The 22,541-nt window shown below is 35.3% G+C and overlaps 1 protein-coding gene across 3 annotated transcripts in view; it reads left to right on the top strand.

Annotated features, from left to right (window-relative positions):
* LOC149791738 (deoxynucleoside triphosphate triphosphohydrolase SAMHD1-like) overlaps window positions 1–22,541 on the top strand; it is a 103,085-nt gene that overhangs the window by 25,920 nt on the left and 54,624 nt on the right. For all 3 annotated transcript variants that reach the window (XM_089970240.1, XM_089970237.1, XM_089970239.1), the window contains exons 2-3: window positions 14,592–14,749; window positions 18,600–18,760. In XM_089970240.1, coding sequence (XP_089826366.1) covers window positions 14,726–14,749; window positions 18,600–18,760 — 185 coding nt within the window. In that variant the 5' untranslated portion in view covers window positions 14,592–14,725. The remainder of the gene's footprint in view (window positions 1–14,591; window positions 14,750–18,599; window positions 18,761–22,541) is intronic.

Genomic DNA, 22,541 nt, shown 5'->3' with positions numbered 1-22,541 from the left:
ATCTTCGAGCTGTTACACAAAACAGGAACTCTGCACGTGAGGTACTGGTAAATATGACAGAACAATTGTGAGGAGGGCGGTAAAATCCACAAACATAGAAACGGGTGAAGAAATTATATTTCAATCAATGTATTCAGCTGCGAAATACTTTGAAATTAACTCGCGTGTGGTAAAATACGTCGCAGAAAATATGACCAAAACTGCTTTTTCCAGTAAATAAAAGCAGAAAATCACCTTCCAATATTGTTAATGAGATAAACTATCATCACTACCTCGAATTAATTTTTTTAATTTATGTCACAGTATTGCCTCCATACATTATTTTTTGATCCATGCGAAAGGGAGATTACTTCTGTATTCGTAGATTTCTGATTTTTTATGGTTGTAATTAGTCAGTTTAACCATTTACGTCAATTGCTCGTCGAAGTATATTTATAGTCTTTAAATATTCCCATCACACAACATAACGGATCTGTTACGAGAAATTGAGGTCATTTACAATTTGTTTGACCGTTGTTATTGATCCGCAAGGTAGTTGCATATAGGCAGAACACGCTACATTTACAATCAGCTTAGAGAAACCGTTGTTATTGATCCGCAAGGTAGTTGCATATAGGCAGAACACGCTACATTTACAATCAGCTTAGAGAAACCGTTGTTATGGTGCAAATCGATCTGCAGGTGGAACACGCTGTATTCATACCGCTTAGAGGACGGCTGTTATTGATTTCGCAGGTTTGTATTTTGCAGTCTGTTACGAAAAACGCTATTATAATACTGATATACTCAGAAACTGTTGTTTTAATACAGATATATTCAGAAACAGTTGTTTTAATGCAGAAATAGTTATTTAAATGTAGAAAACTATTATTATTGAGAAACCGTGGTTTTAGTGCAAATATATGTACCGTAACTACATATTAATTTTCGAAGCATATGTTTGTAAGAAGTTTCGATAGCTCAATCGGTATCGTATTGGACTGTGACGCTCGCGGTCCAGGTTCGAATCCCCATGGCTGACAACTGTCGTTGGTTTACGCATAATTGCGATTTTTATAATAATTGGGGCCACCGCAAAACCCCTCCGCTCAGCAAAATCCTCAACCACATATCAACTGGTGGTTGATACATATTTTCGTATACCCACGGGCTGATTATTGGGGGTGGGTCTGCTGAGCGTATATGTTTGTACTGTCCTTCATTTATTATATGTTTGTACTGTCCTTCATTCATTGTTTATACCCATTTCATTGTATATACCCATTTCATTGTATATATCCATTTCATTGTATATACCCATTTCATTGTATATACCCATTTCATTGTATATATCAATTTCATTGCGAATATCCATTTCATACTTAATGAACTTGCTAAAAAAACTCGAATAGAAGTTCATTTCATAATATATGTTGTGCCATCATTCATTCATTGTATATACTTCATGTCATACTTAATGAACTTGCTAAAACACTCGAATAGAAGTTCATTTCATAATATATGTTGTGCCGTTACATGCATAATCTGAGCTCGCTAAAACGCTCGATAGCGGCTCGTCATTCATAATATATGTTGTGTTCTGTGTATATCCTCTAAACTTAGTAGAATATGATGGCAATCTGCGAGTTTAATGAGGCTGTAAATATGTAAATACTATGTGTTGTGTTCTGTGTATATCCTCTAAACTTAGTAGAATGCGATGGCGAGCTACGAGTTTAATGAGGCTGTAAATATGTAAATACTATGTGTTGTGTTCTGTGTATATCCTCTAAATTTAGTAGAATACGGTGGTAATCTGCGAGTTTAATGAGGATTGTCTTCACCAAACACACCTTCTTGGGCCTCTAGACCGTTGTTTGACGGGTTAGGGGCTCTCATATGGGGTAGTGTTTCGTGTATCCTCTAAACTTAGTAGAATACGATGGTAATCTGCGAGTTTAATGAGGCTGTAAATATGTTGTGCCGTCCTTGAAACATCCCGACGAACTCGCTAAACACTCGATAGGGGTTCTATAGGGATAAAAAAAATTCATTTTAAATATTTATATATTATATAATGAACAATGAAAATATCAAAGACATTATTTTTGTTATTAAAAGCCTAGAAGAAAATGGAATTAATATATCTGATGCACTAAATCCTGAAAAAATAATATCTGATTTTGAAAAGTTAAAAGAACTTAAAAATGAAAATAAGTATGTTCTATCATCTCAGTATAAGTTAATAAAGCGGATTCAGGCAGCTATGTTTCAGTCGCTAGCTATGGTGAACGATGATCAAGTAAATGAATTTATTCCTCTTTCTGTTGCAGTAGAAAAAGTCAGATCGGGATTATCCAACGAGTACGAAACGAAAAAAACAATTAGTACCCGCATAAGATACTTAAGAAATATTATGTCAGCGGGTAACGACCAAAGCAACCCTGTCTGAAATATTTTATTTTATCAGAAATATTTTATTTTATCAGAAATATTATATATTTATTCTGAAATATTTTATTTTATCAGAAATATTATATATTTATTCTGAAATATTATATTTTCTGAAATATTTCAATATTTTTAGTCAAATTTGTTATTTTTTAGCTATAATTTAGTCGATTTGTCAAGGAAAATTGATAAATTTTCCAATATCATTCGGGTCAAACCTCAAGCGGTTCTCTAATTGTTTCATCGATAAATCGTAAAAAATCAGTAAAATTAGCTCAAAAAATGAGATTTTTCATGCCATTTTTGTTAATTTTTCTGGTAATTTTCAAAAAAATGAGGATTTTTAACGATTTATCGATGAAACAATTAGAGAACCGCTTGAGGTTTGACCTGACGAAAAACTGTAATTTGACAAATTTCCCCTGATAAATCGACTAAAATAGCTGAAAAAAATAACAAATTTGACTAAAAATGTTGAAATATTTCTGATAAAATAAAATATTTCTGATAAAATAAAATAAATATTTCTGATAAGATAAAATAAAATAAAATATTAAGATCAAGATCTAATCATCCCATCAGAATTACAAAACTGATTAATTTACACGAATTTGAGTACCAACCACCCCATCAGAATTAATTTGTACCAATTACCACATCTGACTGATTTGTGTAATTTTAAGTACAACCACCCCATCAGATTGATTTATTTCAGAATAATAATAAATTATTTCAGATTATACAAATCTGATTAATTTGTGTAAGTGATTAATTAACCCTACATTTATTTATTTAGAAATATTATTTTTTTTAAGTTGATCGAGTTTAATACAGGAGTGTGTATAATTTAGAATCTGATCTCTGCTACAAATGATCTCGATAATATGTTCTCGACGGAGTTCATCTAACTGTTCTTGTGTTAATTAGAAATCCTCGTTTCCGTGTTCATCAATAACTAAATTAACGTTAAATTGCTCTGTGTTTTGTGAAAAGGCTGTTTTGATGGCGTTTTCAAGTACTTCTTTGTCATGTATAAAAACCATCACGTGCTGGTACATTATATAATATTTACTGGATTAATTAAGATTTCACATACAGATTTAATACAAGCTCTTATCCACGTATGTCAATTAAGCGATTAAGGTGGTCTGTGATTTTAAAATTTATTCGTGTTAACATATTATTGTGACACGGCAAATACACAGGATTAGTTGGTTCTTGCACGATTAAACTTCCAGGGGATACTTGTGGTGTAAATGTATATAAAATATATCCCTGTTGAGCCTGATTTGATTTTCCGAGATCTATTTGATAGCTGCCATCAATTACGTCACAAACCAGATTGACCACGATCGTGCTGGTTATATTAACGATTCCGGGAGATACGTGTCTGCCGCCGCCGTGTGCATCATTATTATGTCTGAGAACAGATGGAGGTGGGGTTAGTTTTCTCCACACAGCTAGTATTTCAGAAAAGTTTTTCGCGACAAGATCATTGAGTGATCTTATTAATTCGTCGGTTTCAAATCCTGATAGTGTAAAATTTAATAAATCTGCTTCAGTTATTTTATAATGATCAATATATGCTTGTTTGATACTATTTCTCCTGAATCTATATAAGTACTAGCATTTATTACTTCAATAATAGTCTGATTAAAATCTTTAAGATCTAATACAATCTGATTTAAATGTTGTATCGCTGCAATGATCTGATGTTTTAGATCCATATTGGGATACTCCAGGGTATAAGTTTTAAATAAACTTACTAATGTCGTTAATGTAGTTGTGTATTCAGTTTTAATTTTGTTAGCCTCTGATCTAAAATCTCTTTCATAAACAATATTAGTTGAAGTTTTTCTATCAATATGAATAATAGAAAACGGTGTTATAGGATATCTTTTACCATCCTTCCAAATAACACGATCCCTATCAGTCCATGGATACAAATTTCGATATTTTGGAGTTGTTATAAACTTGGCATCGTCCGTGAGAAATTCAATTAATTTTGGTTCAGGTGGTCCTTCATACACTGGGAAAACATCCGGCCAACCTAGTACGGATCTTATCGTGGATTGATAAATATCAACTGCATAATCAGGAGAATGTATCTCAACCATCGAGGACAGCGTCGGCTCATGAACGTTAATTGATATTTTTGATTCTTTTCCCGTTATTGATTTTATTCTACGCTAAAATTCCTCATTAATTTGTTCGATCTCATAACTACCAGTGGGTATTCCAACATCTATCCAGTCAGGTGTTCCATCGGGTTTGTTTTTATCAGCAAATACAAGTAAATTATTTGCCTGTGTACCATTAAATGATTTTGATCGGATATTTGGCCAGCTGTAATATACCCGTAATTGAGCTAGTGCTATTTCTTTTACTGGAATTGCAGTAGGAAAATTAATACTAAATTCAGGATTAGTTGAACTTACAGAGATCATCGTTATCTTTGATGGAGTTGTATTAGTCACAATCTGCTGGAGTAATTGTGTCATTATTAGTACTTGTATCTTTAATACCGATACCTTCGTCATATATTTTAGTCATTGAAAATTCGAAATCAAATATAATTCCATCACTGAGACTTGCTGATAACAACGAGGACAATTTGGAGTATGCTACCGTCGTTGTGTGTAATTTTATTATGTAATCGAAGAGTTTTTCATTCATGCAAGTACATATTTTTTTTGCAATGATATTAAGCACACCTGCAATAGTTGTTGCTGCTGAAACACAGATAGTTACGGCTACTGGTGCCATCATTGTCACCGCTGATAATATAACACCTATTTCAGCAACAACAGCGGATACTGAATAAACAATCACATCAACGATAACTAATCGTCGTCGATATTTTTTACTTTTACTGTATACTGTTCGACCCGATCTTTTCATGCTGCCTGCCATTCACGCACTTGATTGTACCTGTATTGAGATCCATCGCTGATTGAGGTACTCATTATATTTTTCATGCAGTAACCAATTGAGGTGTTTCAGCTACAAATTCCAAACACCACAAGTAAGTTGTTGCGTTTAATGTTTTATCAGCTGCTTCCAAAATAAAAATTTCTTCGGTTCCTCTATTTAATATAACAGATACAACCCCAGAAAACTTATCAGTTGAATGGCGCCATGGATACGTTGTAAATATTTCAAATTTTGCAGCACTAAACACAAACAGCCTGTACACGCCAGTGACTGTTGCGGTATATTTGATAGTTTTATTTTGCTGCGACCATGTTGCAAATCTCGATGATATTGTGCATACGATATTGGTAATATGCCCGGAAGTTATTCCGGCTGGAATTTTAATCAAACTGGTTTTATTAACGATCTCAGGAATCCCGCTACGATGTTTTGCTGTGTTTGTTTAATTGTGTCGATGTTCGTCTTGATATCAGCGAGATTTATGTCAACGGAATGCGGAGTGCCGAAAAATGTATCAATGGATTCATCGGTTTTTTGAAAATTTCTTCGAAATCTTCCAAAAGCGCCTACGTGAACGTCATACTCGGCCCGCATCGTGGATAATTTACCATCTACGGTGTTGTAGTTGACGTTGACGTATTTTTTTGTTGCTGCGTCTTCGTCGGATGTTGGATCTCTTAACACTACTATCTTGTTTCCGTTCATGCTAAGTTCACCTGTCATTGTGTCGCCGGTGTTTCTTACACGATTAGCAACACCTTTTGCAATTTCATTTCTAATGGTTGCAAGAGATATACTTGAATCTCTGATTCTACCACCGTTAGTAAACACAGGAATATTATCCGTGACCTCACCGAGTACTCGTCGAACTATATCATTCCATTTGATATTGCTAGTTTTTAGTTTTCCGTATCGGTCCTGAAAAATAACAACCTCATCTGGGTCAACTCCAGACAGGTTCATAATATCAGCGAGATCATCTTTAGTCGCGTACTTTGACAGATCAATGTCGCCGGACTTTTTCTTAACCGTAGAAGATCTTCTTCCGTAAATATCAACCATTATATTTTAAGATATAAGATCTGTTTAAAACGAAGCGGTTGCTTGTATAATCATGCACAACTTTATGTGGCGGTTTGGATGATTTTGATATAGCGTTAAGTACATTAATTACTTCACGGCCTCATATTGGCGGATCTGTCATTATTTGTGTGGGTAGCGTTGAATACCAAACTTGCGCGTGAAGTGATGCAACATACTTGATAAATTCCACAGGTGGAGCTAACCCGTATGAATCAAAATAAACGATTCCACGTGGATCAAGCGCGTATGATACCCAATGAGTACCGGGTCCTGAATTTGAGTCGAGATTAATAATACCTGTTTCGAGTTTGTTCGGTTGTTTTGGTAATTGATCTCGCATAAAAACACCTCTAAAGGCTTTTATTTTTAATCGTTTAGCAGCATCGAGCAAATCAAAATTTGATGCTGGAACATCTAACGTAGAAGCCTCAGACCTCTTCCCCAACGAGATCCCGGTAATCTTAGGCCGCGTCCCTTTTTTTTGTACCCATTTCCTACTGCTTTCTTTAGATCCATTCCAGCAGCTGTTCCAACAGCACCTAACGCGGCTGCTTTTGCTACGGCTGGAGCAGCAGCAGCTATTAACGCTGGAATAGCCGCAAGAAGTGGAAATATACCACCTATTTTAACCATTTCCTTGATGGCGCTAGGAGAAAGATGTAATTGAAGTCCTGTTTTTGATTCTAGGGCTTTATTGAAATGTTTAATCTGATTATTTGTCAATGACAATTTGATTGGACCACCACCAATCTGATCTCGTTTTAGTGATATTTTAGTTCCGCATTTGTTGGCGGTTTTTGATTGAAGTTTTTTTACCTGACCAGGAGTCAGAGTAACATTACCATGACCATACGACATTTTTATATAAAATATATTTTTCTAAATAACATGATCAAAGATTTTCCACTGGTGCATCAACGACTCTCATTCAACCGCTACCATCTTCAAGTAACATGGCTTTATCACCGAGTTTGACCGCGATTGCTCTATAATCAACACCACCTGTATTTAATGTTGCTTTAAGATATATATCAACGACAGATTGTTTTGATAGATCAAGATGCTCCAGTGAAAAATAATAAATCGGATATAGTTTTGTAAAATCATATTGTGATATTTGCAACCCAGTATCAACATTTTGATCACGTCCCATGAATGACATCAATCGATGATATACACGTCCTATATGATTCTGCTCCTAATTTAGTTGTATATTCTCTGTTGGTTCTTGTTGTCCGTTTATCCGTAAAGAAATATTTGTGACACCTAGTTTATCAAATATCATATGAGAGTGAACTTGTGAGCCTAAACGATTGATGTTCTGAAACGCAACAAAAATATGTCGCGGTGCAGAAACACCCTGTTGTGACGCTATATGCCATGTAAACTGACCGTTAACGTTAGTTTGCATACTATCCGTGTTTGTTGTTAACCATGACAACAAGGATTTACCACCATTGTCCATGAAAGAAATTAATTTCTGTTCTTCTTCGATCGTTGGAGTCATTACCGGCATCCACAGTGAAAGTTTCGATAATATTACTTTACCAGCATCACCAATAGGTCTCCACAGAGCATCGCTATCATCACCTTTTCGCACAAGAACAACCGTGTGTCTAGCTCCAAAAATGACCTTTCGAACATTCCTACAAAATCCAAAAATATGCGATAGTGGAATTGCACATGAAAATCTTCTATTAGCTCCTAGCAACATACTTTTACGCGCTGTAAATCCCAAGTTGAAATCTGCGTTAGAACCATGAACTACTGGCCACACTTCAGCATCAGCGGTATTGGCAAAATTTCTTGATCGTCTTATTTCATACGGATCACTTTCAGGGTGATTAGTATTATCTTTCACAAACATCATTGTAGGACCTGCTGATCTTGTATAATCATCAGAATATCTTGCTAATCCTATTATTGTTGTAGCAACGTCTACATCTTTCTGAATCGATTCGATATTTTTTCCATCGATCATATAAGTGGCGCTATCAAACAGTGCCATGATCCCATTGTTGACAAAACCAACTTTTACTGCATCTCCGTAATTAGTATCATCATCCTTCACAACTGTACCTTCTACCTCAAGAAAAGCCTCAGCGGGTAAAAGGTATCTACTTGTGTCATGAACTTGTAGTTCAATTCTTCCACGTTGATTTGGTATTCGTGCTTCATAAGAGTAAAACTGATAATCACGTACCGATTCATCTTTAAGGATAGGTGCCTCCATATCAAATGCTTCATCGGATACGCGCTTGAACATTTTATTATAATTATTTTCGTTTAACATGTTGATTATCGCGTTCGGGAAGTTCCACTTCCGGATATTAAACTTGAAATATTATTCCCTGGTTCACCGAGTCCTTGATCTGCTAACGCCGCTAGTTTTTGATTTGCAGCCTGATTTATTATTCTACTGACATCTGCTGGCATAATTTCAGTACTTGCCAGTTTCACTGATGGTTGTCGTTTTCGTCGCATTAATCGTGCTAGTCTATCTTTGGTTGCCGAAAACGGCTTACCAGCAACATTGACAATTGCTCCAGGAGCTTTATCACGAACAATATCAATAGCTTTCATCAACAATTGTTTTGCAACAGGTGCTACTTTTGGAGCTATCCTTGTAAATAATCCCCGTACAACATCACCAAGTCCATCTCCGTAAGTAGCTCTGTAGATTGGTAATCGTGAGTTCACCGCTCTGACCTGTACAGATTTACGATGATTATTATGTATGATCATCTTATTTTATTTGCTATTTATCTAACAATTAGTCACTATAATCATCAGCAAGAACATCGATAAGTTCTCGGTAAACTCCGATATCCATGATACCACCTTGAAATAATCGCCGACAAATATCAGCTGCTTCATTAATTATTTCTGGTGAATTATTTCTGGCACGTTTTCCTCCTATTAGAATTTCTAACCGTGACACATCATTAATGATATTATCAGGACAAACAAAATTATTTCCCAGACCACTGCCAGTAGCTCCTTCTTCTGTTGTATCTATGTCTTTCTTAGATAGGGATCTTCTTGCTCTTTTAAGATACTTTTCTTTAAGTTTCGGCGAAGAAGACTGTTGTTGTTCTATTTGTCGCAGAGGTGGAGAAATTGTTGTTGTTCTATTTGTCGCAGAGGCGGAGGAAGTTGATACTGGGAGAGTTCTTCTTGTTCTAGTTGCTCCAGTCTCTCTCTATAAAGTCTTTCTACTTCTTTATGAAGAGCTTTGTATGTCAAATCATCACTTTCAACCCGTCTTTTGTTTGCATATATGCGATATATCCATTTAATAAGATTATCATCATTTATCCTCTTATGAGGGTGGTTTAAAATATCAGATTTGTTAAATATATAAAATAATATTTTTTCGGGTAATTTTTCTCTTTCAGTATTTCTAATATCTTCAACAACCCCTTCCTTAAATTTTGCAATTAGTTTTATATTTTCTTTTACTGGCTTGGATTTAGGTGCATGTTCTTTTTGCACGTCGGTGACTTCAGCACGAAGTTTTCCAATACTTTCAAGTATTTCTTCACCAACAGGTGGACGTTGAGCCGCAGCTATATCAGTTGGAAGATCTCGTAAAATCTTCTTTGTTTGTTTAGTTCTTCTTGCTATTTTTTTCAGTTTGTTCTGCTGTTTGTTTTGATACCTGAAGAAGATCTTCTTTGATGACAGCTGTAACTTGTTCAGTAGCTGCAGTGACGGGTTTAAACAGTTTTTTAGTTTCTTCTTCGTGCTCAACTTGTGCTTCTTGCTGCGCTTGCAGATTTTTTCTGAATGAGTCTCTCACGGGAAGAAATTTTTTAATTGCTTCTAGTCTCTCTCGTGCTATTCTTGCAGTATGAGATTCTGGATGTACCATTATTTTTTAATATAACAATTTTTTAATTGATAAATTTAATTAAAAAGATATGCACAATTGTACGTGGTTGATTCAAGGAACAACAAATAAATGCAACAAAAGGAACATGAATAGCAGCAGAGAGGGCATCTACCAATGTTGGTCGTCAAAAAAATAAACAAAAAAATAAATAAACACGTAGAGTACTTTATTTTTCAGCTACTATTTCGAACTAAGGTTTTATTAGTATAATCGGCCATTACAGAAATAAAACATCTCAAGGAAACGTTTATTTGTAAAAATCTGGACCTTTCTACGAGATGATTTTATTTTTTTGTTTTATTTTTTTTTGTCGGAATCCTTTGGTCTGCTCGCCCTCTCTGCTGCTACATCACTATAAACTGCTATATTAGAGACATCGTAGCAGTATGACTGAATTTTTTTTAAAGCTACGTTAAAAATCCAAATTGTACAATCACACACACGAATATATGTATGTATGCATGCATGCATGCATGCATGCCTGTCTGTCTGTCTGTCTGTCTGTCTGTATGTACGTATGTATAATATATGTCCATGGCTCTCTCTCTCTCTTTATATATATATATATATATATATATATATATATATATATATATATATATATATATATATATATATATATGTATGTATGTATGTATGCATGTATGTATGTATATATCAACTTGTGTATGTATGCCTCAAACTTGTGCTCATCCCTGAAATTTAGCGGATATGTTGTGATATCGTCAGTTTGTATGTATGTCTGTCCATCTATCTATAACTCATACTAATTCCAAACCTTTTGGCTAGTTTTATTGGATTAGGCTTCCTAAGGCCGAATCAATAACTTTAGCTCGAAATTGTATATGTTCCAGCTGAGTTTACAACAACTTTACAAATACCAACCGCCGCTCAGAAAAACACCACATATATCTGAAAAACAAGGTTTGATTTTGCGGGTTTAATGCGATTGTTCTGCACATGATAGGCTATACATGGCTATCAGTATATCTGGTGGAGGAAGAACCAGCAAAAACTCCGGGTAAAACCACCGTCTTACCGGAAGCTAACGACTAGCTTTCTTCATATACTCAAGTTGTCCAAGCTTGGACTTATAAAGGCGAGCGCCTACGACTACTCGGCCAACCGGGAGCCCTTTCTCACCCACTCCTCAAGTTGCATCGAAAAAAAGTACCCCAAAATTGGTAGAAATCCCTAACAACATCACCAACAAAAAAACATAAAAATAAACAATATAAATAAACTAAGATACAAAAATAGAGACTACCTCTGATATCTAGGTTACCTAGTAAAGTGAATCGTTCAGTAAAATCAAATACATGCAAACACAGGACTACAAGAGATAACACATTTATGCGAGAACTGCTATTGAGTGGAAATACCTGGAAAACACGAAGTTTGTGTAGCATCTGCGGAACAGTAAGATCCTTACCTTACTCTCCACTTTCGACAATGGAAGTTTGTTTTGTTTACTGAAACGGAATTCAACAGGAACGGAAATATAGCGAAAGTCGTCTCTACAAATAAGTTCCCCTAACAATCCAAGAGAAGATGGACTTAGATAAATTCCCACTCGGATTGGAAGCAGATCTTAATATTCCCCGTACAAATTAATATTCTGGAAACTCCATTGATGCTGATTTTAAACTAAATAATCATGTCATTATAGATATGAAGTCAAATTATTTCAGTCTTTCCTTTTTAATGTATTACACACATCACTCAAGGATAGAACTTTAAAAATGTAATTACAAAACCCACTCGTTCTTTTAGTTCCGATATATGCAAGTCATAAATTGCATAACTTTGGTACTGGTGAAGATAAGACTGAAAGGCCAATGACTTACCATGATACTCTATGTGCTATGGGTAAGGACATTCGTGTGAAAAAGGAAAATAAGACTGTTTATGGCTTGTATGATTGTTATGGAAGTTTATGTGCAAAATGGAAAATAAGGGAATAATTTCAAACATGGATATGGAGGGAAATGTTTGAGAAAACGGAAAATAAGACTTTTTTATGACATGCATGGCTGGGTAGGGAAATTAGTGGGATACAGGAAAATAAGACTAGTTATGGCTAGCAAGGTAGGGTAGGGAAATTTGTGATAAAAAATGGAGAACAGTCGTTATGGCTGGCATGGCTGGATAGGGAAATTTGTGAAAAAAAGGAAAGTCAGACTTTTTATGGCTGGCATGGATAGGTATTTAGATTTGTGAGAAAAACGAAAAAGTAAAGACTGTTTGTTGCTGGCATGGTTGAGAGGGGAAATTGTGACATAAGAGAAAATATGGGTGTTTATGGCTGCCTTGGATGGTTAGAGAAATTTGTGAAAAGAAGGAAGATAAGACGTCATAGCTGACATGGTTGGATAGGGACATTTGTGACAGAAAGGAAAGTAAGGTGGGGTTTTTTGGGGGCTAACGCGGATACGTATTAAAATATGTGTGAAAGGGAAAACAAGACTTTTTATGGCTGGCATGTTTGGGTAGGAAAATCTGAGAGAAACAGGAAACTAACATCGTTATTGCTGGCATGGATGGGTAGAGAAATCTGTGAGAAAAAGGAAAACAAGACTATTTATGTTTGGCATGGTCATTTAGGGACATTTATGAGAAAAGGGAAACATGACATTGTTTATGGCGTGCATGGTTGCTTATGGAAATTTGTGATGAAAGGAAAGCATAGTGCTTGTATCTTGCATGGTTCGATAAGGAACCTTTTGAGAAAAAAAAAGGAAAATAATACTGTTTATGCCTTTTGTCGTTGCGTAGGGAAATTATAACAAAAATGAAAAAAAGACTACTTATTGATAGCATGTTTGGGTATGGAACTTTGTGAGAAAAGGGAAAATATGAATGTTTGGGGCTACTGTGGTTGGGTATGGACAATTGTGAGGAGAAGGTAACTAAAATAAATTTGGGCTGGTGTTGTTGGGTAGACAAATGTTGGAGAGGAAAGAAAATAACCCCGTTTATGGCTGGCATGGGTTACGTAGGAAGATTTATGGAAAAGTGGAAAAATAATACTTTTTATGTTTGGCATGCTTGAGGTACGAAAATTTTGACAAAATGGAAAATAAGACTAGCGGGCTATGCTGGGTATGTAAATTTGTCAGAAAAGGGACACTAATGCCATTTACGTCTGGCTTGGTTGGGCAGGGACATTTTTGAGAGAATGGAAAAAAAGTAGTGTTCTTAAGGCTAGCATCGGTGGGTAGGGAAATTGGTGACAAAAAGGAAACTAAGACTATTTTTGGTGGGCTATGTTGGGTCGTGAAATTTGTGAGAAAAGGAAACATAAGCGAGTTCACGACTGGCATGGTTGGATACTTAAATGTATAAGACAAGCGAAAATAATGCCGTTTATGACTGACATGATTGGGTAGGAACATTGATGAGAAAAGTGAAATATATCGTACTGTTAATGTCTGGCATGGGTGGTAGTGAAATTTGTCAGAAAATGAAACTATCGGTGGTTATATGTGGCATGGATTGGTAGGGAAATTTGTGAAAAAAGGAACAAACGACTGTTCATTGCTGGCATGCCTTTGTATAGACAGTTCTCCAAAAGGAAAATAAGAAAATTTTTAGAAGAAGGAAAATACGGCTGTTTGTGACCAGCATGGCTGGATCGTGAAATTTGTGGGAAAAAGGAAATCAAGCGTGTTTATGGCTGCCATGGTTGGATAAGGAAATTTTTAAGGAAAGGGGAAAAAATGCCGTTTATCGCTGGCGTGGTTGGGTATGGAATTTTTGGAGAGAACGGAAAATAAGGCCATTTATAACTGACATGGTAGGGTAAAGAAATTTATGAGAAAAGGGAAATATAGTTCCGTTTATTTCTGGCATGGGTGGGCAGTAACAATTGTCAAAAAAGGAAAATAACGGTGGTTATATCTGGCATGGTTCGGCAGGGAAATTTGTGATAAAAAGGAACTTAAGACTGTTTAATGCTGTCATGCCTGGATATGGAAATTTGTGTCAGAAAGGAAAATAAGACTTTATGACTGACATGGAATGTAGGGAACTGTTTGAGGGAAAGAAACATAAGACTGTTTTTGGCAGACATGGAGGGGTAGGTACATTTGTGAGAAGAAAAGGAAAATAAGGTTGCTTGTGGCTGACATGGTTGGGTAGCCATATTTCTGAGAAAAGGGAAATAAGGCTGTTTATGGCTTGTTGTAAGATATACAGGATACATATTACTCATGCTATCTACATTCGAACATATTTCTGATTTTTTCAGAAAAGGACAGTGTGGACTAAATTGTGAATTTTGCAGTGGCTGCCAACATCACAATGATGGACCCAACTAAATGGAAGGTTGTATAGGAAGGCACTACATATAAATTCTACGGACACCACCTCCCCACCATCGCAATGATGGACCCAACTAAATGGAAGGTTGTATAGGAAGGCACTATTTATAAATTCTACCTACACCCCCCCCCCATCTCCTTCTCTCTATTGTTGTTTCCTTTCTTTTCATACCACCACTACCGCGTATACTACTATGAATTGCAACACGATTCTCGCTTCTACTCATACTACGGGTACTACTAATAATAGTGTTGCTGCTGTTGCTACTACGAATACACCAGGTTGACATCATGTACGGAATTTTCTGAATTTTCCACATTTATCCTCATCACTGAGGATACGCGAAAAGATAATTCAAAAGAGCAAATTGTTTCCATGATAAAGACTTCCAAGTTTATTCGAATTATACCATCATCATCTGGCAATATACACAATCTACATAATCAAAACAGCATGCGTGACATATTATGAAGACAAAAACAAAATGATGGGCCACTCAGTAGTTATTATTTCTCCTTTTTTCCACCAATAACAATATCGATTTTACTAAAATGAGCATTTTCTTCCCTAAATTGCCGATAAATTTTATCTTATCGTGCAAACTCTGTACGAACACATGTTTTAAGTACAAATGCTGCTCCCATACCCTGTAGTAGTCCCATCCATGCTAGCTCTACTTCCTACCATTAAACGACTGACACCGCTGAAATTTAAACTATGAATTTTACACCACCACTTCTTTCGTCGTCTTCGTTCTGTTCATTCGTAAATCAGTTCGAAAACAACAATGACAAGGAAACCATACACCACTGTTATTGCTTTTTATTCTTTTCCTCATCATCCCAGGAGGTACACATAGATCATGAGCAGTAGTGATACCGCTTTGTCATAACATTTGTGCTTCATCTGTCAGCGATTTTTCTGATTTGACAGCTACTTGTAGTAGCACTGCCACCACTAGGAGTGCCTTACACAACGTCGAAATCCGTAGTATGTGTGCATCCATATTTACGTATGTATGCATGCTGAAAGTTTGTATGTACGTATTTACGATTATATCTGAGTATATGACTACACTGTGCAAACCCACGCCTTCTGTCTGTCTGTCCGTCCGTCCGTCTTCAAATCTAACACATCCATAGCTTCATGTAAATTCACCAAGCTTGTGACATACATTCCCCAAGAGTCACAAATCAAAGAGATGCGTCGGTGGATGAACGTGTATAAAACTTCGTATTATATATTCATTTATTTTTGTTTGTTTGTTGAATTTAGGTAAAGAATACAAAGAGGTTATTTTAACTATACATGGCCAATATATATGTTTTGCCACGTGAAACATGTTAAAATGCCATAACCATTGCAAGATGCAGAATCACACAATATTGAAAGATTATAAAATCAAACATAAATGTAAGCATAATTAAGCTTCATATATATATATATATATATATATATATATATATATATATATATATATATATATATATATATCAGAGAATTACACATTTACAAATATAAACCAGATTGCAAATGCATATGACTCAGCATACATTATATATATATATATATATATATATATATATATATATATATATATATATATATATATATATATATATATAAAACTGACAAAATAAAGTACCGTACCAGCGCAAGCAATGTCGGAATCTACATATTCCTCTTCCAAGGAGTCAAGGACTCGGCAGACGCTTATGCCAGCAAAACAGAGCAAAAACACACAAGTAATTACTTTACAGAATCTGCATGATGCTTTTTGTCGATATTTACATACTCGATCGATGAAATAAATAAATAAAGCCAGTAATTTTGAACGGGTTTGAATGTCGGAAGGAGGCATAATGATAACATGCCTTTTGTTTTCTTGCATTGGCTATGTAAATATCTGCAGCAGAAAATCATGTAATGACGTAAGTAGACGCGATTTTCTATTAACAGTTAAGCATTACCGTCCGTTTGTTTATATGCACATTATTTTTTTATGTGCACTTTATGCATCTCTGCTAGGCCATAACAATATATATCCTAAAAAATCATCTGCACGTTTATTCTTTTCTTTTAGGTTCGAATTTCTGGAGGGAAGGTTAATTAAGATATTTTATTACGTTCTTGAATATAACTTGTTTTCTGTCCCAATGTTTGACTTTAATTTCCAATACCAAATTCCTAAATAATGTTTTCCACGGGTTCATTTATAAAGCCCCTTTGTTGCAACGTTTAACTGGTTATATCGTTGTATCGTTTGATTTGCGAGGTCTGCTTGACATTAGCTCATAACGTTTTAATCACCATACGAGCTGAACCCAGATATAAAAAACGAGTGGCCGAGTGGTCTAAAGCGCTCTCCGTTACGGATCACTGCCATCTCACCTCTCTATGCGTGCTTCTAGTCTCGGATTCAGCCAATGTGGGTATGTGAGAAAGCTTGCCAGTAGCTTCTCGTGGGTCGGTGGTTCTTTCCGGGGTTTTCCCGGGTTCTTCCTCCACCATTAATACTGGCCGCCATGTATAGCCTATCGTGTGCTGAAAAATGGCGTTAAACCTTACAACAACAAAACGTACATTTAAATAAAATATCAGCAATAACAAGAACGTCAGTAACGAAAGATTGACAATCACATTTCATTCACACTCAGTGACTACCACAGGTATAACAAACACGCGATGTAACAAAGGCGTGATAATCACACATGATTCATATTAGATACTTTAACATAATGGGTTTCTGGTATAATGTAATTAAAGTATGAAAAACACTTTCTGTTTTGTACCTCTTTGACTAAATATGTTTTGAAATTTCCTTTAGTCATTGTTCTCTACGTTCATGTTTACTAAATGAGTACAGCTTGAAGTAATTCTCTCTGATGGTCATTTTGTATTCCGATTGTTGTGCAAATGACTGAAAATTCACCAGACAGAAATTGAAAACAAATGGTTACTTAGAAACAAAGCTAAAAATGAAGCATGTGGATTAGACTTCAAAGTACTGGCACCCTCTAATCCAAAGAAACCCCAGGAACCTTGACGTCAAAAGTTGAGCGTGAAAGTAAAATGCCGCCAAAATCAGGATGTTTTGATTTTTTCGTGAAGGACGTAATCTTGGAACAGATGTGCTGTAAAGTGTTAAGGCAGGGTTTAGTGAGTAAACATACGTCATTACCAGTGATAATGATGTAGTTATTGGCCTTCCACTTGTGCATGACGCTTACTTTGGTCTGGTAGCGAGGATGTTGATTTCGTGGTTTAATTTAATTTTGACACTGACTCTGTCACACTCGTGAAAGCAACAATTCAAATGTAAATGTGTTTTATCGTGAAGATAGGTATGCAAAATTAGTGAACCAGGAAGCAACTGAATATACTGATAAAGGCCATTTCACATACATATTATTGTTGTAATTCAAAGGCTGGTACATGCATACGAATCCACACTTTCATCGGCTGTAAAACTTATTGATTTGTCTTTATTTCTTCATTATACAAATCATTTGCATAAATGAATGTAGTTTCGAAATATATTGAATGTTATTACCATTAGATACGAGTTCTGGTAACATTTATACCAGCACAAATAGTTTACTTCATGTATGCCCAAACTTTTGAAAGCTAAACGATGAATGTTTTGAATGTGACGTTTCTCGGTTATTAATAATCATATATATATATATATATATATATATATATATATATATATATATATATATATATATATATATATATATATATATATATATATATATATATATATATATATATATTGTATTTGTGTGTTTGTGTGCGTGTGAGTCAATGCGTGCATACAATTCATATCAAAGTCACTGTTCCTATACAAGACTATATTAGTTAAAAATCATTTTGGCGTGGGATCAAATTTCACATGCTGATCAATATTCATGATTCTATCGATCCTTAGAGTATGCAGGACCCTGTGCACGGCGTGATTGAACTGGATCCATTAGCTCTCAAAATCATAGACACGAGCGAATTTCAAAGGATGCGGTTCATCAAGCAACTTGGTTGTATGGACTATGTTTACCCCGGTGCTACACATACGAGATTTGCTCACAGCATTGGGTATGTATTCAGTTACAATTTGCCAAATGTGTTTGTCCATTTGATTTCGGCCGATAATTGAAAGTAGGTTCATATGTACGAGTAGTATTAGGGTTCATGTTGCTGTTGCTCCTGCTGTTATGTTTTGCGTGCAACTATTGGGTGTAGGCCTCCACTTCTATTTCCATCTTCATTTCCTCCTCCCACACCATTTTTGCTGCTTCTATTTCATCTTTCGAAATTGCTATCACCAGCTATGTAACCAATTAAAACAAATCATCACCCTCTTGATTACTCTTGTGTTTGGATGCAGCTCTAATTTTTCACTCGGTCCGAAACAAGCTGCACATATTACAAGGGAACTAAGGTCTCCAAAGTCGTCCTCTCATATGAATGGCAACACCGGAAAACTCACTGCTTTATATACTAAAGGCATTGAAGTAAAGGAGTACAACACGTAGGGTTGAGACTCATTCGTAAAAGAAGACAATGTATTAGAAAATGTAAAAGCTCAACAAAGAAGGAAATGAGAAGCGCATGGAGAAAACAAAATTGAATAGTCCCACAAGAAGCAGCAACGTTTATCAAAATAAACATTTTAACAAGCCCCGATAACTCTAAACTTTACAAAGAATGGAGAGTGAATATTGATGACAAATCCTCTAGTTTTCATGTATAACTACCAAGACCAAATTAAATAAAATTAAATTTGAATGTATTTCAAAGGTTAAAAAACGTTGTAGGGTAACACTAGATTTCCAAAGATATATTACAGTGTCATTTTGCCAGTGATGAACACTACTTTTTTGAGTTCAATGATATATATATATATATATATATATATATATATATATATATATATATATATATATATATATATATATATATATATATATATTCCAAACAGAATCTGATCCTTTTCATCTCACATTATCCAATGAAGTGGATGCACACTTTATTCTAATTAATTCTATGATATTGTCTTCTAGCTAAGTTAATCTATATAATCTTACATAGTCCACGAGTTGGTTGTTGGGAAAATGTCCAGCTCCCCATCGGTTTTCAAAGGGACATGCCTGGATCGATGACATAAACGCTATCGGTTTTAGTTTTCGGATAACGGAGTATATCTTTAGCACACTCTGCTTGACTTCAATAAACTGTTTCCAGGCTGGGAATAGAAGGTACTGACGTTACAATGTATTCATTCTTCCTTGGTAATGATAAGAAGCGTCAATCATACTTTAGGTTTTCTTTAAAACTATTTATCAAGTAACTAGATGAACCGAAAGTATATGTGCTGTGTTGTAAGAGAACTTCGATGTGGTTCGTTTCCAAAGAAGTCAGTGTAGTTATGGAATGAACGTTCAAGTTGTTATATTACTCTGTCAAGTTCGTTTCGTCTGGAATGAGTTTCTTGTTCCTCCAGAAACTATTTCAATATTCCTTCTTGACTCAATATCAAAAATGTGTCGTGTTACAATTGACTAGGATGATCAGGATGACGCCGTACAGTCCCGTCATGTTAAAGATATGAACTAAGGTTAAGTTCTCCTTCACTGCATAAAATCCCCTTTTAAAACTAAGATATAATAATAAGCTCGCATCGTCGCCCTACATTCCAGTTGGGTGACATATCACACCCCATTACTGCGTGGTTGATTTTGTAACTCCAACGCTTCGGGCTTGGCTGGTATAATATTTAGTTCTTTTTTAAAGAGAAAGTACTTTTAGTCGTTTCTTCCATCGTAACATTAAGCCTCATTTAAATTAACTTCATCATACTATGCGCGAGTTATCTACTTTTATATTTCATTCTTGGGAAAATATTGGAAATATGCATATTATTATTACCGTATCTATGAAGAAGGGATTTAATGAGCCCTTTTGGCGCATTTCTATAGTTTTCATTGTATTTGTCATATTCATTGACTGATCATAAAATATTCAGCAATAATACAGAACGCTAGACTTGGTATTACCTAATCTTACATTTGTGACACTTTTTAAACTAGTGTACCATACCTGACGGCAAACAATTAGTCCAACTGAACGATGTAGCACAGTGGGGTTTTAGCGAGTTTTGTCAAGGTGGAAGAAAAAATCACGAATTTGCAAAAGCAGAAAGTTGAGATTTAAATATCTTCGACACAAAATAATTTCGTTTCCTGAAAGGTAGTGCATTTTCATTTTACTAATCATACAACCCTCAGTTTTCTTGCTGCAAGTATTGGTTGGTCACACCATCAAGGGTGCTATGCCATGATGGAGATTTGTATTTGTTACACATGAAATATAAGGATGTGTCCTTCTCATGTGAAATCGTAGACAAACAAAAACGTATGCAAACTATTTTTCTAATTATTCTAACAATAATTTACCGTACTAATTTCAGAACCAAAAATATATCCTCGGCCCAATTTAGAATAATTTAAAACTCATCAAACTACTTTCAATAATTATTGAAGAGACTATTTGAAGATTATGTCTCTTTCGAAAACGTTCCACGATCACATTAATGTTAGTAATATAATCACACTACCTCCCAAATCCAGCCATCCCAAAGTTAAAATCCGTCTTTTTTTGTGGGTGGAGGGACACCAGACAAATGCCCTGCCCCCCGCCCACATAACCAAAACAATAAAGTGTTATTATGTGTGGGTGTTTACCCCCGAAGGTGTGTATGTTTGCGTTATTTTGAAAAAAAGAATATTGATCAAACTTATATTTAAAAAAAACTAGATTTTGATGAGCTACTTTTGGTTACCCCAGTGTTCTCTAAAGGGTTTTTCCTTCGATAATGGATTTGATCCTCCATATTGGAGTTCCCTCCCTTGTTTGTTGGGTGATCTTTGCCATAGATCTCCTATGTCCCATGTGTGCTATATGTATCATTGCTATATTATGTGTTGTGTGTATGCTATATAATCTGTATGTGGGGACGGCAAGCTTCATCAAATATATCCCAGTTGTCTTATCATATAAGTATTTGGACGTTCATAAGTCCAAGATAGTCGTTATAATTTAGTTTAATTATTAATATTAATTTAGAATTTGGACGAGAGAACGGTGTACTGAGTCTGAGAGAAAAACAAAGCCAAATATTTTTGTGTGTGGTCATTGTGTGTCGTTTCTCGTTTAACTATTTATATCATAACTGCGATAGGCTGTTAATAGGTTAACCCCTAAGTTAGTATTGGTAACTCTTTATTGTTAGTTCCCGTTTTTATCTTCGTTTGTCCATTTGCTTCATGTGGGTTTTTCTGACACTCTTTCGCACGGATGTTCACACCTATTCACTTCCCGGCATGCCTTGCGACGTAGACCTGCGACGTCCATGCATCTTACTTCACCCACATGAAGGTTCCCCGTATCCCTCCTAAATATAGAAAAAAAAATATACCTTATCATTTTAAAAATTTCTAAAATATGTTTTATTAGTATTTATGATCTGATTAGTTACACTATTAGTCTTATTTAGGTTGGTTAAAAAAAGTTTTCCTTTATGTATTTCCATTTAAATTGGAAGCATTATTTGATTATTATCATTTAAGCTTTAAAATAAATTTCAGGTTTATAAACTCAAACATTTATAAACCTCAATATACTAGAGACTGGAAGTGTAGGATGAAGTGGGGGATCCAGCCCGCGCACTGGCGGTAGCATACCTCTAATGGGTAGAAAAACTAATCCCTTATCCCAACCCCAATCCATCAGATTATTCAATTTCAGCAAATTATATTTCCTTTCAGTTATTTGTATTTATTCCCGTTTTGGGAAAAAGGGATGAGGTGGGGGCTCG

The sequence above is a fragment of the Sinohyriopsis cumingii genome, chromosome 9 (assembly GCF_028554795.1).
Source record: "Sinohyriopsis cumingii isolate HCF-2022 chromosome 9, ASM2855479v2, whole genome shotgun sequence".
In the NCBI taxonomy this organism is placed as follows: domain Eukaryota; kingdom Metazoa; phylum Mollusca; class Bivalvia; order Unionida; family Unionidae; genus Sinohyriopsis; species Sinohyriopsis cumingii.
The sequence above is the reverse complement of the archived record's forward strand: the minus strand, read 5'-3'. Positions and strand labels throughout refer to the sequence as shown.